Consider the following 25,993-nt stretch of genomic DNA (forward strand, 5'->3'; position numbering starts at 1 on the left):
TAGGCAGTGCGAGCCGCTCGGGGCGCGCAGCCAGTATCCACCGCTCGCGGCTCCGCTCGCCTTTCCTTCTCGCTCTCGCCCGCTCGAGCGCCTCCGACCGTCCTTCCCGTCGGGTCCCGACGCCTCTCCAGCCGCAGCCATGGAAGCCATCAAGAAGAAGATGCAGATGCTGAAGCTCGACAAGGAGAACGCCATCGACCGAGCGGAGCAAGCCGAGGCCGACAAGAAGCAGGCCGAGGACCGCTGCAAACAGGTGCCCGCCCCCCCCACAGGCCTCTTGGCGCCCACTCCCCAGAAGGGCAGACCCCCAGGAGGAACCACACCTCACTAGCCCCCTCCATCCCCGACAGTTGATCTGGGTGGACACTTTGCCAGGCAAGACCCCCACCCACTAGCTGTGAATCCGCTTCCAGCTGCCCGGACTAAGTCAGGCAGATGCCCTCCCAACTCCCACCGCTGGGCTCCCATCTCTGGAGGCTCCCCACCCCAGATAATCCTGAGTGCAGGAATGCCCTCCTGCCCCCCCCCGGGCACCCCCTTTCCTGCCGGGTAGGAGCGAGCAGCAGCGCATCGGCCTCCCGCTGACGCTCCCCCCCCTCTCTCCCCGACCCCCCGCAGCTGGAGGAGGAGCAGCAGGGGCTGCAGAAAAAGCTGAAGGGGACGGAGGATGAAGTGGACAAGTACTCGGAGGCCGTCAAGGAGGCCCAGGAGAAGCTGGAGCTGGCCGAGAAGAAGGCCGGCGACGTAAGTCCGGCTCGCGGGGCGGAGGGGCGGCAAGGGAAGGCGCAGGCATGCCCTCGGAGGGCCAATCCTGCCCGGGCCAGGGTGGGTGGCGCCGAGGAGCAAGGGCATAGGGGACGGGGCCCCTCCAGGTATTCCGGGCTCGTTAAGCCCCGAGCAGCTGCCCGCCAGTGGGGCCTCCCCCCTCCCTCCCTCCCCGAGGATGAATTGAGCCGTCACTGGGCCATTAAGACGGGGCGGGCGGGCAGGGGAGGCTCCGGGCGCGGGCCTTGGCACCCGCGCCGCCCATCAAGTTGTCAAGGCATTCCTGGGCGCTCGTTAGCTGAGGGTCTCCCCGGGGCCAGGAAGGGGCTCTTGGCGCGGGAGGTGGTGACACGGCGCGCTCCTCCGGCCCGGCCGAGCTCCAGGGAGCGACAGCTGCGAGGGCTTTAAAGAGGAGCCCGCTCGGGGGACCCGCCACTGGCTCGGCCTCCTTCGAGGGCATTTGACACCCTATAAATAAATGCTCCTTGCCCGAGCCAGGCTCGAGGCCCGGGTGAAAGGCGATCAGGGGGTCTTAAGGAGCGCCTAAAAGGGACCCGCCGCCTGGAGCGCCGCCAGCCCGGACCCGCCGCCAACAGCGGGAGGGAGAGGAGGCGGCGCAACTTGCGCGGCTGGAGCGAAGCGGGGAGCGCGGGGCGGGGTCTCTAGTGCTCGGACCGGGCTTCTCCCGGCGGTCTACTGGCTGCTTGGTCCGCGCACAGCTCGGGCACTGTGCCAGCACCTGCCCAGTGTTTCCGGGAAAGCCCCTTCTTGGCCGGGACTGAGCGGTGCCCACACGCGCAGCCCATCATGCCGGGCAGTCCAGGAGCAGAGGCCGCCCTGGCTGCTCCTCGAGTGCCAGTGGGCACTGCCAGCAGATATGACCCCTCCAGGCAGAGCCCGTCTGCAGACTCCGCCTCGCGGAGGGCTCGAGCCAGACAGATGCCAGGCGAGGCGGTGCTAATCGGGGTGCTAATAGGCTCTCGCATGCTCCTTCCTCCAGAGGCTTAACCCAGAGGCGGGAGGCTGGCGACGCAGCCTGGTCCAGAGCTTTGCCACAAGGCGGGAGACACGGTCTACCTGCTGACCCCCCCCCCCAAGGCCACAGTGCACAGGGGCCCATGGCTGGATGATGCCCCTTAGTTCCCGCAGGCTGGCACGAGGGCCGCTCTCCTAGCTTGCTGCAGGGCGCAGATGAGCCTCGAAGCCAGTCCCTTGGGCGCAGGACCGGGAGGCTGCGGGCGACTCCCCCAAGGGGCACCCGCCTCCACCAGGGATCCTCCTTGGCCGCGATTCCTGAATTGCAGGGGGTGGACTAGATGGCCCTTTGGGTGCCTTCCAGCTTCTCAATCCTTTGAACCTACGATTCCTCAGCCTCCGCCCTCGGTCTTGCGCAGCCTCCCGCCCGTCCCAGCCTCCGCCGCCTTTGCTCATATTTGGCCATTCCCCGAGCCCAGAGGAGGAGACTGGCTAGAGGGGGGGGGGGCTGACTGGCGCAGAGCAACTGCCGGGATGTAGGAGCGCAGCCGCCCTGGCCCTGCCCCACTCGGAGGCAGGTCCCCCTTTTCCTATCGCGGCCCGTCCAGAACGAGGCAGATGCAGGTTTTCTCCCCAGTGCAGCTGGGCTCTGGCAGGCAGGCCGGGGCTGCCCCATGTTTCGTATGTTCTGCCAATGGAGGACATTTTTCGCAACCCTATGTGGGAAATAAATGCCTCCCCCCATCCCGGAAGCGTGTGTGGCTTCTTATGAGTCCTTATGTAAAGGTGACTTTGCCTTGAGAAGTCTCCCCCCCCCCCATTTCCTGCGCTTGTACTTGGAAGGGAACACCGGACTGCTTTGCAATGGCTCCAGGCCCCTTTGGGGCACCAAGACCAAGGCAGAAATTCTGGCTCGGAAACAGGCTAGCTGGCCTGGCACCATTCCTCAGCCTCGCCTTCCAGGTCCCCCCATTTCCAGGAGTCCAGCACACACATGCTGACTGATGCCACTTCAAAGGGCTGGTCATGGGGGGGGGGGACAGAGCCCAGGTGGTCATCTGGCCTCCCCCAGGCCAGCCGCTGGAGAAGCCGCCACTGGATGCAGGGGGAGGCCAGGCTGAGCAAGAGGGGAGGCAGGTCAGGCCCTGGGGAAGGAGAAAGCAGGGGGGGCACCACAGGTGGCTGCTCAGGGGCCTGAGTGGGCTGGAGGAGACAAGGCAAGTGCCTGAGAGGTGGAGGTCCTTGAATGGAAGCATGTAGGTGCGCATGTGTAGCATCAGAGCAGGAAATGATGGGAATGGGGACAAACCATGGGTGTTCTTTCCTCCTGAATGGAAAGAGAGGAACTGAAGCCTGGGAATGTACCAGGGTGAAAGCACAGTGCAGACGTGATCGGAGGAGGCAAAAGGGGAGGTGGCCCCAAATTCACTGGTCCAGGGGCCTCAACTTGCCCCATTCAGAAGGGACTATGATCATAAATGTCAAAGGCCAGTTGCATCTTTCCCTGGCCCTGTGAGACCGATACTTTTGGCCTCACAGCCTCCCCAGGAGGAAACTTGGCAAGCGTGGTTGCGTGGGGAGGGACACCCTAGACCTAGAGGGACAGGAAGAAACCCTGACCTCTGAGTTCCGGCCTCAGAGCGGGTGGCGGTGCCTAGCCAAAGAAGAGCCACGCGGTGTCCCTGGGAGAGGATGTGGCCCTGAGGGTGTTTCTAAGTGTCAGCAAAGGCTGGGCTTCAGGTTTGCTCTCCTGAGAGCAGGATTGGCTCAGCCCACCCTTGGACCCCAAGACTCTTCCCAACATGCATTTCTGCCTTAGGGGACTGGTGTTTCTCTTTGTGCACCAGGAGGCTGCCATGTCGCACAATGGCTATAGCACAGGCACAGCCTGAAGGGAGTTGCTTCTGGCACCCTCACAGCTGAAGGCAGGAGAGGGGCTCCCTAGAGGCTCCTGCAACTCTGCCAAGCACCAGCCCTGGACTAGGGAGTCTTTCAGGTGCAAGCCTCCTTGGTCTTCCGGAACAGAAAGTAAGCCAGTGGCCACAGATGGCTACTGGCACCCTAGAGCCCTGCAATGAAGGAATCTCAACATAATTAATTCAATTCAATTAAAACATTAGACATTCAAGAACTATCAGACTCTGGGAGCTGTGCAAGGAAATAGTAAAAGAAGGTAAAACCTGAATACCCAACACTATTCAAGCAGCTTTGATGATATAAAACAGAGACAGACAGGACACAGCTGAGTGGTGGAGCACCTGCCTTGCACGCAGAGGTCCCATGTTCAACTCCAATGGCAGCAACTCCAGGCAGGGCTGGGAGACATTCTGTTTCTGAAATCTGGAACAGCCGCTGCCTGCCTGTGCAGACACTACTGACCTAGATGGCCCCAGTCGTCTGACTCAGCAGAAGGCAGAGAGAAGGAATTGTGCTCCAATGCAGCAAGCAGCAACCTAGTATTTCAAGAGACCAGGAAGTGGAAACACATGGGAGATGTATGAGCACATCCAGCTTGCCATAGAGTGTTGTGACACCCCCTCCCCAGCACGCACGCACTCACACGCTGGGACTTGCTTTGGAGGAGCCCTATCATGCCGAAAGGTGGCAGGTGCTTAGCTACCAGCCACAATGGCTGTGCTCTCCCTTCTCCGCCAGCTGTTTCACCCAAGAAGGGGCTGGAAGGGGTCTCGGTGGCCATCTAGTCCAGCCCCCTGCTCAGTGGAGGAAACCCAGAGCTAGAGCCCCTACCTCAAAAAGAAAACAGATGGATGTCTGGGTCCTGCTTGAAGACGACTACGTGGGACGGAGAGGCTCACCCTCCAGGGAGCAGGAAGTGCTCCCACCACCCTCAAACTGCTCCTACCATCAATGAAGAGGCCTTCCTGTAATGTAAGCCAGGTGGATCTCATCCTGCCACCTGGGACAGCAGCAGAAAAGAACTCCTTGCCTTCTTCTGTCTAATGACAGCCCTTCAGCAAAGACAATGAGGAAGAGGAAGAAGGCTCTCAGGTCTCCTCTTCTCCAGGGAAAGCAGGCTCAGTTCCTCCAACCTGGCCTCGCAGGACTAGTTTCCCACACTCCTTGAGCATCTTTCTCACCTTCCTCTGAAACCATTCCAGTTTATCTGTGGCAAAGCGGAGGAGCCCAGAACTGGGCAAAGGACTTCAGATCTGTTCTGAAAAGGACAACTGAAATGATGGTGGGGATGGAGGAAAGTGGCAGCGCTTGGGCCTTTTTAGTATACAAAAAAGGCAAGGAAGAGGCGACATGATAGAAGTCATTGAGAAAGTGGCAAGAGAAAAACTTGTCTCCCTCTCCACACTAGACCACCTGGACATCCAATGATACTTAATGTTGGCAGATTCAGGATAGATCAAAGAAAGGACTTTTTCACACAGTGCACAGTTAACCTATGGAACTCACGCCCGCAAGAAGTCAGAGGCGGATTTAGGGAAGTGCAACCAGTTGGGCGTGGAGCCTCGGGATGGAAAGAGGCAAGGGCACCAAATTTCGGTGTTGCACAGGATGCTGCTGAAATTTGAGACCCCAAAGTCGGCCACTGCAAGTAGTAGTGATGGTCACCAACTTGGATGGTTTTAGATGGGGCTTGGACAAATTCATGGAGGGTAAGGCTATAAAGGGCTCCAGGCCAAGATGGCTCTGCTCTGCTTCTACAGTGCGAGGCAGCAATGTTTCTGAATGTGAATCGCTGGAAACCAGAAGAGGGGGAAGTGCTATTGGGCTTCCCATTAGGGCATCTGGTTGGCTACTGTGAGAAGAGGATGCTGGACTAGACAGGCCACTGGCCTGATCCAGTAGGCCCTTCTCAGGTTCTTAAGCAGAATTTTATTCCCCCTTGCTGTGCAGTGCTGTCATCTAAACACTCTGTGGTTAATGGGATAAAGGCAGCTTAAAAAGGAGCAGAGAAATCCCAGGGGCCCTGACTAGGGACACGCTTCTTCCATCAGCCCTCTGCCCATTTGTGATTCACAGGTCTGGTCCACGGGCTTCTGAGCATACACAGGGTGCCAGGTATGCCCAGGAGGCAACCACCTGGCCAGCGCCTGGATTGGTGAGTCCCTGGAGCAGCCTCGTGGGGGCTGCTGCTGCTGCTGCTTTGAGTGCCATGTTGCAAGAAAGGAAGACCAGAACCGAATATTCTGCAGCTCCAAGGACGAAATGCCCCAAAGCACATGCAGAGTGTCCCTCGAAGAATCTCTTTTAACACAGATCTCTACTGATGGCTCAGCCTTGGAGCAGCAGATGTGGCCTTCATTCTTGTGCCTTTGCAGCAACCAGCAGCTGACCAAGTCTGATGAGGAGACTCCGTTCAGTTTCTCCGAAGGTCACCAAGTGGCAGTGGATCGAGTTCGGCGGAGTCACAGCAGCAGGGAGATCCTAAAGTCCCCGCTTGGCTGGGTGCTCTTCTCAGTCCTCCAGCCAAGTAGCCAACGGATCAGCCCTGTGGGGCAAAGCGAGCCCAGAAGGGGGCGCAGCGGAGTCTTCCCCGAGGCCACCGCATGAAGCCGCCGGGCGGGCGAGCGAGGCTCTTCCCGGGGCCCCGACACTTGGCACGCTGCCCCGGAGGAAGCGTCGGGGAGTCCGGGGCCCCCGCTTGCCAGGAGGCTGCAATGGCCGGGCCTGCGCGTGGCCGCCTTTTGCGCCTGAGTCAGGCCCGCCTAGCGCGCGCTGCCTCGCTTTGGACGGCGCCGCGACCCCCGACGGACAGCGCCAGCCCCCTCCCTGCCTTCCTGCCTCCGCGGCGGGCTCTTTAAGAGTGAGGCCGGGCCAGCGCGCTGGAGGAGGCGCACGAGGGGCAGAGCCGGCAGCAGCAGGAGGAGGCGGCGGAGGCGGGGCGCGGAAGGCCGCCTCGCCCCGCATCCTGAGCGCTTCTTCCTGCTGGGCGGGTAGGCGAGCAGACGGAGCGACCGAGCGCCAGCCAGAGCCCGGGCCAGGAGCCCCGCCAGCCCGCCGCCGCCGCTGCCCCCGATCCAGCCCCCCGACGGGCTCCAGCCTCCGCCCGCCCCTCCGCGCCTCCGCCCGGGAAGATGGCCGGGAGCAGCTCCATCGAGGCGGTCAAGAAGAAGATCCAGACGCTGCAGCAAGTGGCCGACGAGGCCGAGGAGCGCGCCGAGCACCTCCAGCGGGAAGTGGACGCCGAGCGCCAGGCCCGCGAGCGGGTGAGAGAGCGGCAGCGGCGGCGGCGGCCGGGAGGGTCCGCTTCGCCCCCGGAAGGGCTCGGCCGGAGCGCCGACGGCCTCGCCAGCCCCGGGCGACCTTTTCTCTGAAGGCTTGTGGGGGGCTGGCGGGGCACCCGGCGCTGGGCTCTCCCCGGGGCGACCCAAGGAAGCGGCGCCTCGGAAGGGCGGGGTTCCCGAGCATGTGCAGAGGGCCGGTTCCACCGGGCGGGGCTTCCCGTCGGGGGACTCGCCAGGCATCCGCCTGCATCCTGCCTGCCTCGCTCGCTCGCGCTCCGCCCAGCGCTGAGCCGCCCGGCCCACCTGGATCCGGGGAGGCGCCGCTTCCTCCGCGCTCCTTTCCCGGCCGAAGGCGGCAGGGGCGTGGCCTCGTCGCCCGCGGGCCACATGGGTACCCTCGGGAGAGGGGTCCTTCTGGAGGGTGCTGGGGGTCCCAGAGGACGGGGTCTCCGCCAAGGGCTCTGCTCTCTAGCGAAGCAGCATGTGCGAGGCGCGCGAAGCTCTTCCAGCTCCCCTCTCAGCCACTCCGGGCAGGGGACGCCCTTGTGCCCGTTTCCCAGATGGGGGAGCGGAGGGTGCGAGGCTGGCACGCTGCCCACGGGCCTCTTTGCAGCGCCTCCTCCTCCCGGGGTTCCTGCCCCTGAATCCTCACTCTGGTCCTCGCGCCCCTTCCCAGGAGCATCTCTCTAGTAGTGCAAAGAGGGCAAGGTGGGATCCTGGTGCCATTTCAGCGGTGCGTGAGAAGGAGGTTCCTGCTGATCCAGGTGCGGACCTACCTGAGAGAAGAGAGTGCGCTGCGCATTGCAGGGAGAGCTCTGGCTGTGCAAGAGCTGGAGGTGGGGAGCTGCTAGGCAGCCAGGATGGGTTGGGGGACAGGATTTGGGTCAGCTTGACACCCCCTTTTGGCCAGGGCCTGCTACTGCCTGTGACATCATTCTCTGGGGGGCTCGGACGGTTGGGGTGTGGGACATGCCTGGCCTGGCGGGGAGGGGGGGGCTTGAAAGTGGTCTTGCCTCCAAGAGGAAGACAATAATGAGGGTGCGGTACTGAGGCGGTGTGTGTCTGTCCCTGTATTCCTGACCCCTCCTCTTTGCAGGCTCTTGGAACTGAAGCAGCCCGGTAAATAATTGACAGGAGGCTGGCAGGAGTCCTGCGGGTGGCTTCCTGGCCAGCCCCAGCTGGTGCCCCCCTCCAGTCCCTTGGCTGTTCCCTGAGCCCAGGTGGAATCAGATTATCTACTGCACCGTACACCTGGGGGAAGGGCACAAATATGAGGAGGGGACCGTCTGGTTTTTTGCAGAGCTGTGAGAGCGTTTCTGCAGTGCAGGGAATGAGCAGGCGCCTCCTTCCCTGTGGCTGGGACTCCCAAGCCAGAGAGGTCCTTCTGGAGGGCTTTCTTCCTTCCAGTTTCTGGCCCTCTGGGTGGGTGAGAGGGCCTTCCTTCCTTGTGCACCCCTCCCCCAAGGATCTTGAGTAATCCCACCGGTGGGCTGTTCCCAAGGCAAAGCTGGTTGTGTGGTGGAAAGAGAAGTGGGCTGCTGGTTGGGGTGGGGGACTTAGCCCCAGGGCCAGGCTCCCCCCCCCCCCCGTGTCTCCATTGGGCGAGGCCTGGAGTGGGAAGGCTGCCTGGCTTAGTTGGGCTGCAAAGGCCCAACAGCCTTGACCCCACAAGCAGCTTTGGGTCCCCATAGGAAGCTCACCTGGCTCGCCTGCACTGAGCAACAGCAGCTGGCCAGAGTTTCAGGCTGGAATCTTGGTCAGCTATCAGAGACGGGGCCCGTAGCTCCACCAACAGCCAAACAATTCGTTCTAATTCTGTTTAGTTTATGAAATTTATATACGACTTGACTGTAACAAAACATCTAACTGGTTTGTAAGACATATTGTTGTCGTTTGTCGTGTCCGCCTCTTTGTGACCCCCTGGACCAGAGCACGCCAGGCCCTCCTCTCTTCCACTGCCTCCTGCAGTTTGGTCAAACTTATGTTCGTAGCTTTGAGAACACTGTCCAACCATAAGACATATTAAGACTATCAATAAAAACCAGCAATTGAACATTGAAAAATGGTTAGAATCAGCAGTGAATGAATAGGACTAGGCTAGCAAAAATATTTTAAGAAGGCATCAAAAATAATACGGGGAAGGTGCATGCCGGATGTCAATAGGCAGGGAGTTCCAGAGTGCTGGGGCACTTTATGGGGCACCTGTAAAAGGGCCAGTTCTGCAGGTCGAAGCAGCCAACAAGTTATTCAGGAAAGTGCAGGTCTTGCCTTACGGCTGTTCTGGTACTCAGAAGCCTCCTCCTGCTTCTGGTGTGCAGCCTCCTGTCTTAAGAGCCCTGTGGTTAGTGCCAGGGCCGGCCCTCCCTTGAGGCAAGGTGAGGTGACCATCTCAGGCAGCAGACCGTTCTCCCCCTCCCCTTGTTTCTAATGTAGATCTTCATGCCACCTCCTTCCCTACACCACAATGTTTTGGGCTGGTCCTGGTTACTGCAGAAGGTCCTGGCTTGAATTCCCAGCAGCATCTCCAGGTAGGGCTGAAAATGTCCCCTGCCTGAAACCCTGGAGAGCTGCTGCCAGTCAGTGTAGACAATACAGAGGCAGATGGACCAGTGGCCATAGAAGGCAGCTTCCTATGCTCCTTTCAATCTGGCCGTTCCTGGCTCCATTCGTTGCCTAATTCCTTTGTGGCTGCTGGTGTGTCTTGTGGCAGTGAGTTCTGCAGCTAACTGTGCACTGCTGTGTGGACTCTGGGTGGCAGGTGGAGGGGCAAGCCTGTCTCTGCTGGAGCCTTTAGTCTGGCCCATAAAGACAATCATTGCAGATTCAGGATGGCTGACCCTGCTAGCTCAGACTAGAGCCTCCCTATCCAGAGGCAGTGTACCTTGCCCTACCAGTACAAGAATGCAATCACAGAACTGGAGAGTTGAAAGGGACCACAAGGGTCATCTAGTCCAACCACCTGATGCAGAGCTGCATTAGCCAGGCATTTTTATATTGCCATGGGGAAGGGGGGGGGGCGTGGAGACTTCCTTTTCTGATCTCAGGAGTCCTCCTCCAGGTGAGCATCCCAGAAGCTGGGCTTCCCCCTCCTCCTTGGTCCTGTGCCCCCCAAAGCCCTTCCGGCCTCCTCTGCTGCCGGCTGCCTCTTCCTTCCCTGGGCCCAGCTCTCCAAGGGTCTTGGGGGAAGGCTGCTTCCTGGCCCTCTGCCGCTCTGTGGTCCTCCGCCTTCCGTGGCTGCACAGCCCTGGGCCTGAACCAGCAGCAGAAAGCACCTCCCTTGGCTGGAATGTGGGGGGAGGGAGGGGCTGAGGGAGTGGGGGGGAGGTGGGAGGTGGGGGAGGAGGCCTGCCTCTGCTGGCTCCTCCCTTCCCTTCAGCCAGAGCATGGATGGGGAGTGAGGGGGAATCCCACCCCCATGCTTTGCAGCTGCAATAAACAGGAAATCCACCCCCCAGCCCCTGAGCAGCTCCCGTCCATCTCCTTTTTGGGAGCGAATCTGCTCTGGAGGCATTCCTGCCGCTTTAGTCACTCCAGCGCAGGCAGGCAAAGCACCCATCCTGCTCCTGCTCCTCCCCCCTCCCTGCTGGGCTGCCTCCCTTTCCCGCCCCACATGCTGCTCCTGCTGCTGCTGCCCTGGACCCCCAGCTGGGCTGCTGCGGCCCAACAGCCATCCTGTCTGGGTGGGGCAGCTTCCCAGGACCTGCCTGCGCTGCTCTTTGCCCTGTGCTGGGCGGCACAGAGGTGGCACCAGCCCCTGGGCCAAAGGCTTTCACCACACAAAAGTTGGGCTGTGACATCACCTTGCAGGTGGCCTGGCACTCCTCTTGTGTAGGCTGGGGACCTGGGCGGGGGGGGGGGTGTGTCTCAGGAGCATCACCTAGGCAGAGCCCGCTGAATCAGGCCAAGGCCCCATGCAGACCCTCTTCTCACGGAGGCCAAATAGCTGCCCATTATGGGAAGCTCTCCAGCAGGATTTGGGGGCAAGAGCCCTCTCCCCTCCTGTGGGGTCCTGCAACAGGGATTCGGGGACAGTGGAGGCAGAGCAGAGCCATCCTGGCTTTGCAGAAGGAGGTTGTTCTTTTCTCTTTTCTGTGCTGCCGAGAGGGAGAGCGGGGGCCCCCCCTGCCCTGCCCACCCCCAGTAGTGCCTAATGCATGATGAAGTTATAAGCCTACAAGTCTTGGCCTGCCGATGTTCAGTCTTAAGTGCAGGAGATGGAAGGAGGGGGGAGTTGGGGAAGGGAGGGGGCGATGTTGCACAAGTGGGGCCAGCGCTAGGGAGAGGAAGCAGAAGGGAAAGCGCCTGGCCAGCGGGGAGCCTGGGGGAGCTGCTGCCGGCCAGAGCTGGGAAGGAACCTTCCTGGGAAGTGACAGGAGACCTTCTGCAGGCAGAGCCCCTGTCTTGCCCCTTGAACAGCCCAAGCAGGAAGGGACTAAAGAGCACAAACAGGATCACCTCATGGAATCAGAGAGATAGAAGGGACCCCAAGGGTCATCTAGTCCAACCCCTGCCACGCAGGAATCTCAGCTCAAGAATCCATGTCAGATGGCCGTCTAGCTTCCCGAGGGAGACCGTTCTACAGTCTTACTGTCAGAATGTTATTCCTGGTGTTTAGTTGGAATCTCCTTTCTTGTAACTTGAAGCCATGGGTTTGAGTCCTACCTCTTGGAGCAGAAGAAAACAAACCTGCTCCATCTTTCATGTGTCAGCTCTTCAGATATTGGAAGATGGCTCTCTGTCTCCTCTCAGTCTCCTCTTTCCAGGCTAAGCACAAGCAGCTCCTTCAACGGTTCCCCACAAGGTTTCCAGACCCCTGATCATCTTAGTCACCCTCCTCTGCACATGTTCCAGCTCAGCAATATCCTTCTTACATTATGATGCCCAGAACTGGACACAGTATTCCAGGTGTGGTCTGACCAAGGCAGAATGGATTGGGACTTCTCCCACCCTTGATTGGGATGCTATACTTCTGTTGATGCAGCCTGGAACAGTATTAGTCATTTTGCTGCTGCATCACACTGTTGACTCATGTTAAGCTTGTGGTCCTTAGACCCCTAGATCTTTTTCACATGTCCTACTAATAAGCCAGATGCTCCTCATCTTATATGTGTGCATCTGGTTCTTCCTGCTTAAGTGCAGAACCTTACACTTGTCCCTGTTGAAATTCACTTTGTTAGCCTGTGCCAAATTCTCCAAGCTGTTGTGCTCATTTTGAATCTTGCTTCTGTCTTCTGTGGCATTGGCCATCCCTCCGTTTGGTGTCATCTGCAAATTGGATGAGCATCTCCTCAACCCCTTCATCTAAGTCATTTATAGATGTTGAAGGACAACGGGCCCAGGACAGAACCCTGTGACACCCCCCTTGTCACTTTTTTCCAGGATGACGAAGATCCATTAAGGAGTCCTCTTTGGGCTCAGTCAGTCAACCAGCTACAAATCCACCTAACAGTTACCTTGTTCAACCCATATTTTACAAGCTTCCTTTCAAAAATATCATCCGAGACTTTGTTGAAAGCCTTACTGAAATCAAGATACACTAAGTCTACAGCCTTCCCCTGATCCACCAAGCTTGCAACTCCATTAAAAAAAGAAAAGAAATGGGATTCATCAGGCATTACTTACTTTTGAGAAACCCATGCTGGGTCTTAGAAAAGAATGCTGTAATTACTAAGTGCTCACAGACCGACTATTGAATTATCTGTTCTCGGAATTTTCCTGGTCTTGACGTCAAATTCACCAGTCGGTAGTTACCTGGTTCTTATCTTTCACCATTTTTGAAGATGGGGACAACATTTGCCCAGATCAAGTCTGCAGGGACCTCACCTGTCCTCTAAGAATTCTCAAAGATCATAGACATAGTCTCTGAGATTACGCCCGCAAGCTCCTTTAGTACTCTTGGATTCAGCTTATCAGGCCCTGGAGATTTGAATTCATTTAAAGGAGCTAGGTGTTCCCTTACTACCTCATTTCCTATCTTGGGCTGCAGCTCCCTCCTTACATCATTTATTCTGTTATCGCCAGGTTGGGCATCAGTTTCCTTTTGGGTGAAGACAGAGGCAAAATAGGTGTTGAGTAGCTCCGCCTTTTCTCTGTCACCCAGGAGAGTTTCTCCGTCTTCTCCACACAGAGGACATACCACTTGCTTGTTCTTCCTCTTGCTTCAAACATAGCTGAATAAATCTTTTTATTATTTTTAACCTCTCCTGTAAGCATGAGCTCATTCTGAGCTTTAGCCTGCCTGACCTTCACCCTGCAACTGTTGGCTACTCATGTATACTCTTCCTTTGTGACTTCCCCTTTCTTCCATTTCTTATACATGTCCTTAAATCTCAGCTCATCTGTGAACTCCTTATGCAGCCACACCGGTTTCCTTAAATGCCTCCCAGTTTTCTTTCTTGCTGGAATTGTCTGCATTTTTGTCTTCAGTATTTCACTTTTAAGAAACTCTCATCCATCTTGGACTCTTTGGGATCTCATCCAGTAGCTCTCAATGAAATTGTCATTGAGACAATGGAGGAATTTGTTGGACCTTACATTTTTGGCAGAGTCTGAGTTCCAACAGATATGGGGAAGCTGAAGTCCCCCATGTTTATATCTCTCCTTTTTGAATGGTTGGTAATCTGCTCTAGTAAGGCCTTACCCAAGTCTTCAGTCTGGCTTGGCGGTCTATAGCAGACCCCCACAGTAAGGTCCCTGTTGTGTTTCTCTCCTACAATTTTTATCCATATACTCTCAATCTGCTTTCCATGCTCCAGGTCATGGTTTTCTTCACAAGTGTACACATTCTTTACATACAATGGTCCTCCTCCTCCCTTCCTGTTTAGTCTATTCCTTTTGAACAGGTTATACTCCTCAATTCCTACATTCTAGTAATGAGTCTTATCCCACCCAGTCTCAGTAATGCCTACCAGGTCATATTTGCCATTCTGTATAAAAGGTCCAATTCGTCTTGCTTGTTTCCCATACTCTGTGCATTTGTGTAGAGACAACTGAAACCACGAGTCGTTCCTCCAGCTGCTTCTTTCTTGTGATTTCTTGCCCTTTAGCCACTCTGAGCCCGGCTTCGGCTGGGGAGGGCGGGATATAAATAAAAATTATTATTATTATTATTATTATTATTATTATTATTATTATTATTATTTAGCGGGTTTCTGGAGTACCACCTCAGTTTTCTGTGCATCACTGAAGCTATTATCTCCAGTACCATGTGTTCTTCTGTTGTCTGTCATGTTGTCTCCCTCCTGCTCAAGATCTAGTTTAAAGCTCTCCTGATCAGGTTCACGAGACTCATAGCAAAGGCATTCTTGCCAACCGCTGTGAGGTGCAGCCCATCTCTCGCCAGAAGTCATTCCTCAATGAAGTGAAGATCATGATCCAAGAAGCCAAACCCTTCCTGACGACACCACCTGTGCAGCCAGTGGTTTATCTCCAGTATTTTCCTCTCTTCCTGGGCAGTGGCCTTCAACTCCTGTTGAAGGAGTGATGAAAAGACCACCTGTGCTCCAAGGTTCTTCAGCTTCCTGCCCAGAGTCTCATAGTCCCTTGCTATATGTCGCAGGCTGTGTGTGGCAGTATTATTTGTACCCACATGAATCAGAAGGAAGGGGTAGCGGTCAGTGGGCTTTATAAGACTTGGCAACTTCTCTGTCACATCATGAATCTTTTCATCTGGAAGGCGGCACACCTCCTGGGACATCCTGTTTCCACTGCATAATTCTGCCTCTGTCCCCCTCAGTAGGGAGTCCCCTATTACCACCACTCATCTCTTTCTCTTCTTGGGAGGGGCAGCAATTGTTCTATGCACTCTGCCTTCCAAAGCCTCCTTGAAGTGTTCTAAGGTCTCCCACTGAATCATAGAATCCTAGAATCCTAGAGTTGGAAGAGACCCCAAGGGCCCTCGAGTCCAACCCCCTGCCAAGCAGGAAACGCCACCAGAGCCCTCCTGACAGATGGTTCACTGCTGCTCTTGAGTCTCACCCTCTTATCTGGATATTATTGGGATAGATCACAAAGGCAGGAACCTTATGGTTTGAGTACTTCCTACTCCTTCCTCTCAACTTGCCTTCTCCAGACAGCAGTTCCCTTTGTCTGAGATCATTTCCTTGGAAGGTAGCAAGTGGGTTATCAGCATACTCATCCACAATTCGCAGCCTTGGATCTGGAGGGGTTAGGGCTGGATCCAGACACATCAAAGAAGCGTTTCAGTTACATGTGTTGTAAACTCATCCAAGGAAATCCGGTTGGGAAAGACTTTACTCCGCAGCGCCATCTGGTGTCACATTGCTATATCACATATAAAACACATTTCTTTACCAATCTAGCTGAGTCCCAGGTCAAGAACGGAAAATGTTTTCTCCAAACCCATCTCCTCCTATCTCTTCCTCCTTTGGGGGGTAGCGGGAATCATTCTTTGTTCTGTACCTTTCACAGTCATCTTGGTGTATTCTGAGGTCAGCAGTTGCTGTCCCAGCTCTTCTGGCCCAGAATTGGTGTCTGGGGTGAAAGCGATTTTGCAGCCCCAATGACCCAGCACGGCTCCTGACAGTCCCACTTCTGTGTGCCACATTCCTCCAGGGGTTCATCTCTTGCAATGGGCGATCTGCCTCCTCTGTAGGGGCATCCCACCAGTCTTGTTGTTCTATCACATCCGCTCAGCTCTGTCGAGAAACCTGCATGTGTTCCTGTACCTCGAAGTGTGCTTAGGAAGGCCTCAAGTTGCTGGACCTTCTCATCCAGTAAGGCAACCAGTTTGCACTTTTGCACGTTCTCCGGTAGGAAGACCGACATGGCGCAGGCGTTGCAGGTCATGGCAGGAGCTCCCTCACCCTCCATGCCCCTTGGTCCTATGCACACCGTGAGACAGGACTTGGGGCCTCCCCCACTCAGTGTCCTGGCCAGGGATTCTGTGCACAAACTCCCAGAAGTGGAAACCAGTGAAACTGTGATTGCTGCTGGCTGCTATCTCCTTCCCAACTCACTTCCTCCTTCAGCCCAGCTTCCTCTCAGCAGTAGCGCCTCCCACTCAGGATCATGTGCTCAGCAGAGCACTCTGCCGCACCCTCAAGCCAGCAAGCAGCTCAGACAAGCAAGCAGCCTTCACGCCAAAGGCACAAGATCACTCTCACAGAAGATCACTCTCTTCCACCACCTCCTGCAATCCTTGCAAACACCCCACTTGCAAGCTCCCAGAACCTGCAATCAGCTAAATTTAAGAAAGTGGAAACTTTTCCTGATTCCTGGAAGTGAGGCCAAGAGGAGACCAGTGGGAGTTTCAAAAGGGAAACTGCGCCCCATGCCTCGGGGGGGGGGGGACACATGTGCAAGAGCAGGGCGAGGAGAAGTGAGGCACGATCATGGGAGCTGAGTTGAGGGGCGTTGGGCTTGGTGAGCCGGGGTGGGGGGGGGAGAGCAGAGGAGCTGAGATTTGGGGAAAGATGCTGGGGCTCCCCAAAGGGCCAGCAATGGGGAAGGGGGTGAGGCTCTTGCATGCCCAAGACTGGGGTGGGAAAGGGGTCTAAGGCTGTGTGTGTGATCTGTGGGGCCAGGTGGGGGGCTGTTGGCGGCTCAAGGCCCCTTTTGGCTTCTGAGTTGGCTGGGCCTTGACTGGGGTCAAGCAGGGAGAGGGGAGGGGCTGGAGCTCAGGGGCAGAGTGTCACCCCCAGGGACAGACTCCTGCCTGGCACCCTGCAAGTCATGGCTGCCCACCAGTGACTGGCTGGATCCACCAAGTGTGCACAGCTTCTCATGTGCCTGGAATGGCCTTGGCTTTCCTGGGGTCGTGTTTTGGCGTCTGTGGGGTGGGAAGCATAGCTGTCAACCTTCCCTTTTTTTGTGGGAAATTCCCTTATTCCAGTGCCATTTCCCGCTGCTATCCCGGATTGTTAGATATCCTGTAGACTGTCCCCGGGACAGGTGAGGCTACTGATCCCTTATTTTTGAGGCTGCTGTTCCCTTCTTTTCAAATCTGAAAGTTGACAGCTATGTTGGGAAGGGCTGTGAGGTGGGAGTGGGCAGCCCTATGGGGCTGTGGTTGGGCGGCATGGTGAGGGCAGCACTTGCCTGGAAGGGGGCGGCTGGGCTGTGGAGCAGGGCTGTGCCAGTGCTTGACCTCTGCACCCTCTTCTTTCCTTCCTTCCTTCCTTCCAGGCTGAGTCCGATGTGGCCTCTCTCAACCGCCGCATCCAGCTGGTGGAGGAGGAGTTGGACCGAGCCCAAGAGCGCCTGGCCACCGCCCTGCAAAAGCTGGAGGAGACGGAGAAGATGGCTGACGAGAGCGAGAGGTGGGTGAGGGGCCTGCTTGAGCTCTCCACAGCTGCCTTGGGGCCACTTTGGGTGGGCTTGAAAGGCCCCGGGGCAAAGAAGGTCCTCTGATGAAGATCTGAATACGGGAATGTGAAATGAGACAGAGAACAGCCGAAGTGTCGAGTCGGGAGGCACCTCAGAGGTCATCCAGACCTCCCTCCTTCTGATGCAGGAAGTGCTGTTCTCGACTCATCCCTTATCTGGATATGATGAGGCGAGGTTTCAAAGGCAGGAAGGCCTCAATGCTTCATGCTCCTCCTCTCAACTCTCCTGCTGCCATTCTGGATCTGCCCAGAGTCCAGTCAGGAGGAGATCCACTGGGAGACCCTCCCCCATTGGCAGGGGGGTCTCTGTGTCAGAGTCCACAGGAGAGAGGTTCTGTCAGCTCTGGCCAGAGGGAGAGGGGAGCCAGGCTGCTGAGGGGCTGCAGTCTTTTTGGCCTCTTGGCCCTGGCTTTGGCTTTTCCAAGGCAGGGAGGGCAGCCGGGAGAGAAGCCCATTCCCAGCTCCCTTGTGCCATGATGGAGACCCTTGAGGTTCCTTTGTGTGGCCTGGCCCTCCCTGCGAGGTTGGCCACTGCTCTGGGCAGGGAAGGCTGCCCCCTCAGAGCCTTCAGTGGGGTCACTCAGAGGACCATTCCCATGCAGGCTGCCCCTTTGCTTTCCTCTGTGTGGGGGGTGTTGGGCAGGGAGGGTGAGGCGAGAGCCTGTCTTGGATGAGCTTCTGGGGTAGTTTCTGCCTTGGGTGTGCAAGCGAAGCCAGCAGGGCCAAGAGGAGCCAGGATGTGGCCTTCCTGGGGCTGCTCTAGATGACCCTTGGGGTCCCTTCCGACTCTAGGGCTTCTCTTTGGGGCTCCTGAGGCTCTCTGGGACTCTGGGGGGGGGGGCAGTCCTGGGCCCTGTGGCTGACGGGGCTTGTGGCTTCTCCCCACCAGAGGCATGAAGGTCATTGAGAACAGAGCCATGAAGGACGAGGAGAAGATGGAGCTCCAGGAGATGCAGCTGAAGGAGGCCAAGCACATTGCAGAGGATGCTGACCGCAAATACGAGGAGGTGAGGGGGGCCCAGGGGGGGAGGGGGCCTGGGGAGGGAAGCAGCTGCCCCACTTCCCCGGACTGCCCTCCTGACGTCCTTCTGCTTGGCTCCTAGGTGGCCCGTAAGCTGGTGATCCTGGAGGGGGACCTGGAGCGCTCAGAGGAGAGGGCCGAGGTGGCCGAGAGGTGAGTGTGGCCACAGGCAGAGGGTCCCTTGAGGGGGGCACCAGGGCCTCCCTTGAGGGGGGGGGGGCACCAGGGCTGGACACCAGAGTGCCTATGGCTGTGCCGCATTGGGACTGGAGCTCCCAGCATGGTCCTTCTCTCCCCCCACCCCCATGGGGGTGGGAGTGGGGGAGGAAGGGAACCTACCTTGGCTTTTTTGCAGGCCCAGCCCTGGAGAGGGGGTCCCTGGCCTTCGTGGGGGGGCTTCATCCTCTGCCCCCCCCGTCCTTGAGCCACGTGGCCTGAGGCAGAGCACCTGCGGCAGAGGGGCTTCCAAGGCCCAAATAGGGCTAGAAAGGCCAGCCGTCCCTCCCCTCCCTTGGCTCTTGTGAGGAGGGGTCTGCTGATGCTGCACAGCCCCCCCGTGTGTGGTTGGTGTTCCTTTGTAAAGGGGGGGGTGTTTCATCCACCCCCTCTTTGTTGTGGAGCTGACCCCCTTGGCTCCTTCCCATCATTTTTTACTCCCTCCCCACCGCAAGAGCATCTCATGGTGACGTAAGGAAAAGAGTGCAGGCAGGATTGAACCCCAGGGAGAGCCAGCTCCCTTTTGCCTTCCAAGGTTAACATACGTGTGACTGCCTTGAGTGGGGGCCCCCTTGCAGGGCACCTGTCCTGCTCTCTGGGGGCAGCCAGGCCCAGGGCGTTGCAGGGGGGCTGCATCCTCCCCGCTGCTAAACCTTGCTTGCCCCCTTGCCCCCCCCAGCCGCATGAGGCAGCTCGAAGAGGAGCTCCGTACCATGGATCAGGCCCTCAAATCCCTGATGGCTGCAGAGGAAGAGGTACTGAGCAGGGGACCCCCTCCTCCGTCTCTCTCTCTCTCTCTCTCTCTCTCGTTCTCTGAGCTGTGCGCACTTCCTGCTCCTGCTGCCTCTGGTCATTGTCCTTCTGAGCACTTCTTCCTCTCCTCTCCCATCCAGCCTCTCCGCTCTGTGCTCAGATGCCACCCCCGTGCAGGACCCTCAAGGGGAGGCGTGAGAGGCGGCCAAATGCCGGACAGAGAGGTGGCTTTGGCCCCACTCTGCGTCTGGCCATCTTGCAGAGGCTCACCCTGGGCAAGGGTGGCACGGCTGTCTGGCTAGGAATGGAGGGCAGCTGGCGCCTTCCAGAGGCACGCTGGGGCCTCTCGAGTGCAGCAAAAGCCACCAAGCAAGAGATTTCATTTATATGTGTTATATTTATGTATTTTTTTGGGGTCAGATTATCTTGCTCAAGGCAACCTAAAGTGACTTAGTACCAAGCAAACAAAACCCCACATAGATGCACACACCCTATGCCCTTTTAAAATGTGGCTTTTTTTGGGGGGGGGTTATTGGCTTGATGTTTTTATTTTGATTATATATTCAGTGGACACTGTGGGTTGCGAATGTGATCCGTGTGGGATGCACATTCGCAACCCACAGCATTCACAACCCGCAGCGGCGCATCTGCACACGCGCAGGTTGCGATTCTGTGCTTCTGCGCATGCACGACCGCCGAAACCCGGAAGCAACCCGTTCTAGTACTTTCGGTTTCGGCGCTCTGTAACCTGAAAAAACGCAACCTGAAGCGTCTGTAACCTGAGGCTGGCTGTATTGTGGTTTTTATGTTGATCTTTTCTGTGAACCGCCCTGAGACCTCTGGGTATAGGGTGGCGTATAAATTCAAATAATAATAATAATAATAATAATAATAATAATAATAATAATAATAATAATAATAATAAAAAACAATTAAAACCAGGATGGAAGGAATACAGTGGTACCTCTAGATATGAACGGGATCCGTTCCAGAGCCCCGTTCGCATCTAGAAGCAAACGTAACTAGTGACGGCATGTCTGCGCATGCGTGCATTGCTTTTTGCCGCTTCTGCGCATGACATCATTTTGAGCATCTGCGCATGCGCAAGTGGCGAAACCCAGAAGTAACGCGCTCCGTTACTTCTGGGTTGCCGCAGAGCGCAACTCGAACGTGCTCAACCTGAAGCACATTCAACCCGAGGTATGACTGTACAGAAAAACCACGCCCCAACTTCTGAAAAGACACAGATAGTTAGAAGCCAAAGGCCTGGTTATACAGGAAAATGTCCGCCCGGCATCTAAAGATATAGATCGAAGGCACAGGCAAGCCTCCCTGGGGAGAGCACCCCACAAGCGGGGAATGGGCAGTGATGGGGCAGGAATCAGGCTGCCAGCCTGGCCCTGGCGACAGTAGAATGGTGACGTGGTTTGCTGGCAGCCCAGAAGGAGACGGGGATCTCCCAGCCACCTTAACCAGGGCAAAGAGCTTGAGTCACAAGGGGTCCGAGGAAGGTTCCTGGCCTTGCAGAGACAGAGCTGGCCCTCAGCCTGATGCACACCCACACATCTGTCCGTCAGCGCTGTAATGCGGGTTGTGGCCTGCGCCTGCCCCTAAGGCAGCTTTTTGTCTCAGCTCAGCCCAGGGAAGTGTGCTGTGCCAAGACAGAGGCCTCGAGATGCCTGCGGGACACATGGGCCTTGCTTTGCTGCTGGAGACCCACGGCTGGTGTCTCTCCCCACACAGAGAAGGGGGATTCTCAGGGCCTTGGCGATGCCTCTTGTGGCACCAGAGGAACCTCCCGCTGCTGCTTTCTCTCTTCTGCTGCTGCTTCTTCCTCTTCAGATTCTTCTCTGCTGTCTCAACTGGTTCTCCCTCTCTCCTTCTCTCCCTCTCTCCCTTTTCCTCCTCCTGTCCTGCGCCTGCCTCTGTCTTTCTGGACATGACACAGTAAATGTGGGGATCTTGAGGAAGAGCTGAAAATTGTCACCAACAACCTCAAGTCCCTGGAGGCCCAGGCAGACAAGGTAGGAGGGGCGGGGTATGGAGCTTCCTGGTGGGATGAGGGTGGGTGGGCTTCCTTCAGGGAGGGACCTGCTTGGAGTGGGACAGGGGCTGCCCTCCCCCTCCGCCCTCACACTTGCTCTCCCCATCTCCAGTATTCCACCAAGGAGGACAAATACGAGGAAGAGATCAAGCTGCTGACGGACAAACTCAAGGAGGTGAGCAGCGCCTGGGACGGGTCTCCCCTCTCCCCTCTCCATCCGAAGCTGAAGCTGAGGGGCAGGAAGTTCAGTCCCAGTAGCAGATTGGGCTGGGGGAAAGATCCTGAGTCAGAAACCCTGAATCTTCAACGTTCAGCGTCACGGGATGCCCATGAGCTCTGGAGTTAGGAGAGAGAGGAGGAGGAAACTTCTCTCTTTCCACTTTCTCCATGCAAGCAAGATGGACCGTTTGGAGAGGCATTCAGAAGCAAAACAAGCGCAGAGTCTGGGGGTGGTCAGGGCCAGACCCTCCCGGCGGGCGGGGGGAGTGAGGAACCCTTTCAGTCTGCAGCAGCCTGAGCCGAAATCTCTCCTGCTCCCCACCCAGCTGCCCAGTGGCTCTCTGCATTGGGAGCCTCCCCCCACCCCCATGCCAAATAGCGCTGTGTGTGTGTGTATGTGTAACCTCCTTTGGGGTTCAGGCACCCCTCACACCACCATCCTGACTCCAGAGCTGGATTGGCAGCCTTGGCTGCTCCTGCTGGTTAGACCCAAGAGGCAGGTCTGGCTGGGGAGCAGCCCTGGATGTGTGGAAGGAACGGAGAGGAGTCGCTATGGCCGACTTAATGCCTGGAGCTGTGATCCCTATGCAGAGCCCAATCCCAATGAACTCTTATCCCTGCACAGGGACTGGGTGACCCTTGGGGTCTCTTTCAGCTCTACAATTCTGTGCACGCATCTTGGGAAGCCAGAGCTGCCACTTAACTGAGGGGACCATGAAGTTTCTTTATTTGTGCAAGGCTTTGTACAAAGAACCCCCAAAGGAGGGAACTGCTTCTTAACATACTGTAAAAAAATTAAAGAAGACAGAATAAAATGACCATAAATGAACAATAGATCAGTCATCAGTAAAGGGGATGTAAGACAACAAGATCGGGGTGAGAATAAAATATGTTCCCCAAACTGAAGGACTGAGGAATATTCTCACCATCTGCTCATGATGGGGGGGGGGGGCAGAAGAGGGAGCCTTTTGTGTTCTGCTCTGGAGGGTGTTGCAACGCTTGGAGAATGGGGATCGGCTGCGGAGCTGCTCCTGTCTTCTAGGGGGTGGAGGTTGCAGCTCTGGACCCAAAAGCAACCTGGGAGGATGCCCCCCCTTGAGTCTCCTACCCAATGGGCTCTTCATCTCTTTCCTTCCTCTCTGTCTCTCCCCCACAGGCTGAGACCCGGGCAGAGTTTGCTGAGAGGTCTGTTGCAAAGTTGGAGAAAACCATTGACGACTTGGAAGGTAAGAAGGTGCTCCCCCCGCCTGCCCCCTCCGTTGGGCTGGGAAGGGGTGGGGCTGGGAGCCAGAGCAGGGGATGGGCTCCGAGAGGGTTGGGTCCTTGTGAAGGTGGTGAGGGTGTCCTCCTCCTCTTTTCCTCCTCCACCTCGTCTCTCTCCCAGCCACCTGCTTTCCTCTTCCTCTCTCTTCCCTCCCTCTCACGTTCACTCTTTTCTTTCCACCCCCCTGCACTGCTCTGCTCTGCCTCACTGCCTCCACCTTCTCCACCTTCCATGCACACCTGCAGACGAGGTCTATGCCCAGAAGATGAAGTTCAAAGCCATCAGTGAGGAGCTGGACAATGCCCTGAATGACATCACCTCCCTCTGAGCTCCGTCTCTGTCTGCTCCCACCCTCCCCCTCGCTTGCCCAGGATACACCCCCAAGTGCTCCCCTGTGTGTGTGCTGGGGGGGGGGGTTAGGAGGGGAGGCCAAGTTACCTCAGGTGGGGATAGGGGGTGGGGAGCTCTGTGCCAGTGCCAGAAGTGCCTTTCCTGGCAGAGGAGGTGGCGTTTGGGGGCTCTGCCAGGCACGCAGCTTGGGCTGGGGGGTAAGGGGATCTGGGCCTCTTCCCTGGTGGGTGGGAGTGAGACCCCACTGTGGAAAGCAGCCTTGCACCCCCCTGGCAGGTCCCTCTGAGGCCCTGCTGTGCCCCTCTCGGCTCTGCCTGTCTGTCCGTCCCACTGTCTGTCCTCCATGCTGCCTTTCATGATTCTGTTCTCCTCTCCAGTCTCGGGTTCAATAAACAGTTTCAGCAAACGCCTCTTTTCCTCTCATTCTCTCGCCTCCATTTCTGTCTCCTCCTCTGTGGGGCTCTGGACTCACCGGTTGCCCAACATGCCTGGTTAGTTCATCTGCTGTCTCAACCTCTCCCTCCCTCCTTGAACCCTGGCATCTGAGTGGGCAAGGGCTGCCCCTGCAGGGGGGGCATCAAAGGGCTTCCCCCCTCCCTGTGAGCCCCATGGAGGCAGGGGGCTTGGAGGGTCCTGCCTCTTTGCCCTTGGCCAGCCTTCTGGGGGGCACTGAGGGATGTGACCCCTTGGGAGCCTCTTGCCCCCTGCCTGTCTGCTGCCCTCCATCCTGCAGCCGGCCTCCTCCCCTGGCTCCAGATTGGGGAAGATGGCAGCTGGCAGGAGATAACTGGGGTGTCCTTGGTTGGGTTGCCTGGCAGCTGTCCCATGGAAACGCTTCTGGCTCCTGGAGGGGGGCTTGGGGGTCTCAACCAGCTGCTCCCTCCAAGAGGCTATGGGGACGTGGCATGGATGTCCAGGGCTTCCCTTTTTCCTCTGGTGCTGACGGGCCTCCTGCCCTCACTCTCTCTCTCTCTCTCATTCTGTCTCTCTCTTTCTCCTTTCTGGCTGCTGGACATGGATCTTTCCCCTCCAGAGCGCTCCCGGCAGGAGGAGGAGAAAAACAGCCTCCTGGCTACTGAGCTGCGGCTGGTCCTCCACGGCCTCCACAACTGAGAGCCCCCCAGCTCCCCTGCCCTTGCCTGCTTCATGGGGGGGGGCAGCCCCTCTCCTGCCCCTCCCTTCCCCCCCCCCCTGAGAAGCCCTTTTCTTGGAGCAAGAGGATTTGGGAAGGGGGTCTCCTCTCTTGCACGCCTTCCTGGAGGATGGGCCTCCCAGAAGAGAGGCGTGGTTCCCAGTCTGAGCTGGAGAAGAGCTCAGCAGATGCTGGGCAGGGTGGGAGCCCCTTTTGACAAGGGGTGGGGTGAATGGGACAGGATCCTGGCAAGCAGCGTCTCTCCTCTCTGCTTCTCCATCTCTCCTGAACTGCTCCTCTTGCTGCTGCTGCCTTGCTCCTCTTCACGGATCGACACCCTCTTCCAAGGTGTTTGGGGACCGGAGCTGACTGTTCTCCTTAGGAGCAGGTGGTGGTGAAGAGGGCAGGCCTCTGGGCAACCAGGACGGAGGGGCCACCTCAGCTGCCCTCCAGGGATTGGGGCGGAGGGGGCGGATCTTGCTGTTGGATGGAGCCGCTGAACTGACTGGGCCCTCGCTCTGTGTGTGTGTGTCTCCCTCTTTATCTCCTGCCTCTTTCTCTCCTGGGCTGGGGGGGGGGTGGGCTTCCTTCTGGTGGTGGTGGGGTGTGCCTGGGTGCCTGCCTGCCTTGCGTTTGCAGAGAGCTTGGCCAGCGCCAAGGAGGAGAACGTCGGCATCCACCAGGTCCTGGACCAGACACTGCTGGAACTGAACAACCTCTGAGGAGGGTCTGGAGGAGCAGCAGCAGCGGCCCCCTCACCCCGCCCCACACTCTTGCCCGGCCAGCACCTCCTGCTGAAGGGAAGCCCCCTTGCCCCCCAGGCCTGTGCTGGCCCCTGTGGGGCTCTGCCTCTGCACTGCCCCTCACCTGCCTGTCCAGTTATTAAAGCAAGTTGAACAGAGGAGGGCTGTGTCTCCCGAGGTCTCTTTTGGGTGGGGCAGCGGGGAGGGAGGGGCAGGGGGTGGGGGTCTCTGGACATAGGCCTCATTGTTGTCCTCTGGGGGGAGACTAAGGTACTTGTGGATACTCCCTTGAGGGGTGGGGGAGTGCTAGGGAAGAGCTGTGGCCCCTCTTATTTTTGGGGTGGTCTGGGCTGACACCTGAGGTGAACCACAACCCCCCCCCCTGGGATTAAGGGGTGAGTGCAGCGCCCAGGAGACCTGCCATTTGCTCCCTAGGGGAGGAGAGCAGCAGCGCCTTCGATTTGTGGGGCCCCCGGAGGCAGTGCTTTTCTTTGATCTGCTGCCCTGTGGCTCTGCCACCCTTGCCTCATGGGTGGGCCAGCCCTGGTGGTTGACTCCAAGGAGAAGGCAAGGGGTCTCTGAGAAGTCCTTGGAAGAAGGTAGCCATGTAGATCAGTGTTGTCTGCACTGGCTGGCAGCTGCTCTCTAGGTGGGATGGACCCTGGACTCTTCTGCACACCAAGCCAGGTGCTCCACAAACAGCTGCAGCCCACAATGGGGCCTGAGGGGAGGCAGGCTGGCTGGCCAGGCAGGGAGGAGGAGGAGGAGATCCCTGTTGGGGGGCCAAGAGCCCTACAGGACTGGACACAGTGGAACCAGGACCTACCTTCCATGTTTTGAAGAGGAGGTAGATGCAGACCTGGCCCTCAGTGGGACACAGAGACACTTCTTACTTAGCCCGCCTAATTGTAGGAAGGATGGAGGCTTCCAGGTCTGGCTGCAATGCCTGCTGGGTGCCGGAGACCC

The 25,993-nt window shown here is 57.5% G+C and overlaps 1 protein-coding gene across 8 annotated transcripts; it reads left to right on the top strand.

Annotated features, from left to right (window-relative positions):
• TPM2 (tropomyosin 2) lies at positions 1–25,186 on the top strand. 8 transcript variants are annotated; one of them, XM_081213368.1, is made up of 9 exons: positions 1–253; positions 619–744; positions 17,085–17,218; positions 18,174–18,291; positions 18,388–18,458; positions 19,201–19,276; positions 21,431–21,493; positions 22,694–22,763; positions 24,924–25,186. In XM_081213368.1, exons 1-9 carry the CDS (start codon positions 140–142, stop codon positions 25,004–25,006), a joined length of 855 nt encoding a protein of 284 aa, XP_081069494.1. In that variant the 5' UTR covers positions 1–139; the 3' UTR covers positions 25,007–25,186. The 8 variants fall into 8 exon arrangements, with proteins under 8 accessions (XP_081069494.1, XP_081069493.1, XP_081069492.1 ...); XM_081213367.1 differs by lacking the exon at positions 24,924–25,186 and adding an exon at positions 23,047–23,558 and having other exon boundaries at positions 3–253; XM_081213366.1 differs by lacking the exon at positions 19,201–19,276 and adding an exon at positions 21,223–21,298 and having other exon boundaries at positions 4–253.
• The last annotated feature ends 807 nt before the right edge of the window (positions 25,187–25,993 follow it).

This window comes from Podarcis bocagei (assembly GCF_964188305.1).
Source record: "Podarcis bocagei genome assembly, chromosome: 11".
Lineage (NCBI taxonomy): Eukaryota > Metazoa > Chordata > Lepidosauria > Squamata > Lacertidae > Podarcis > Podarcis bocagei.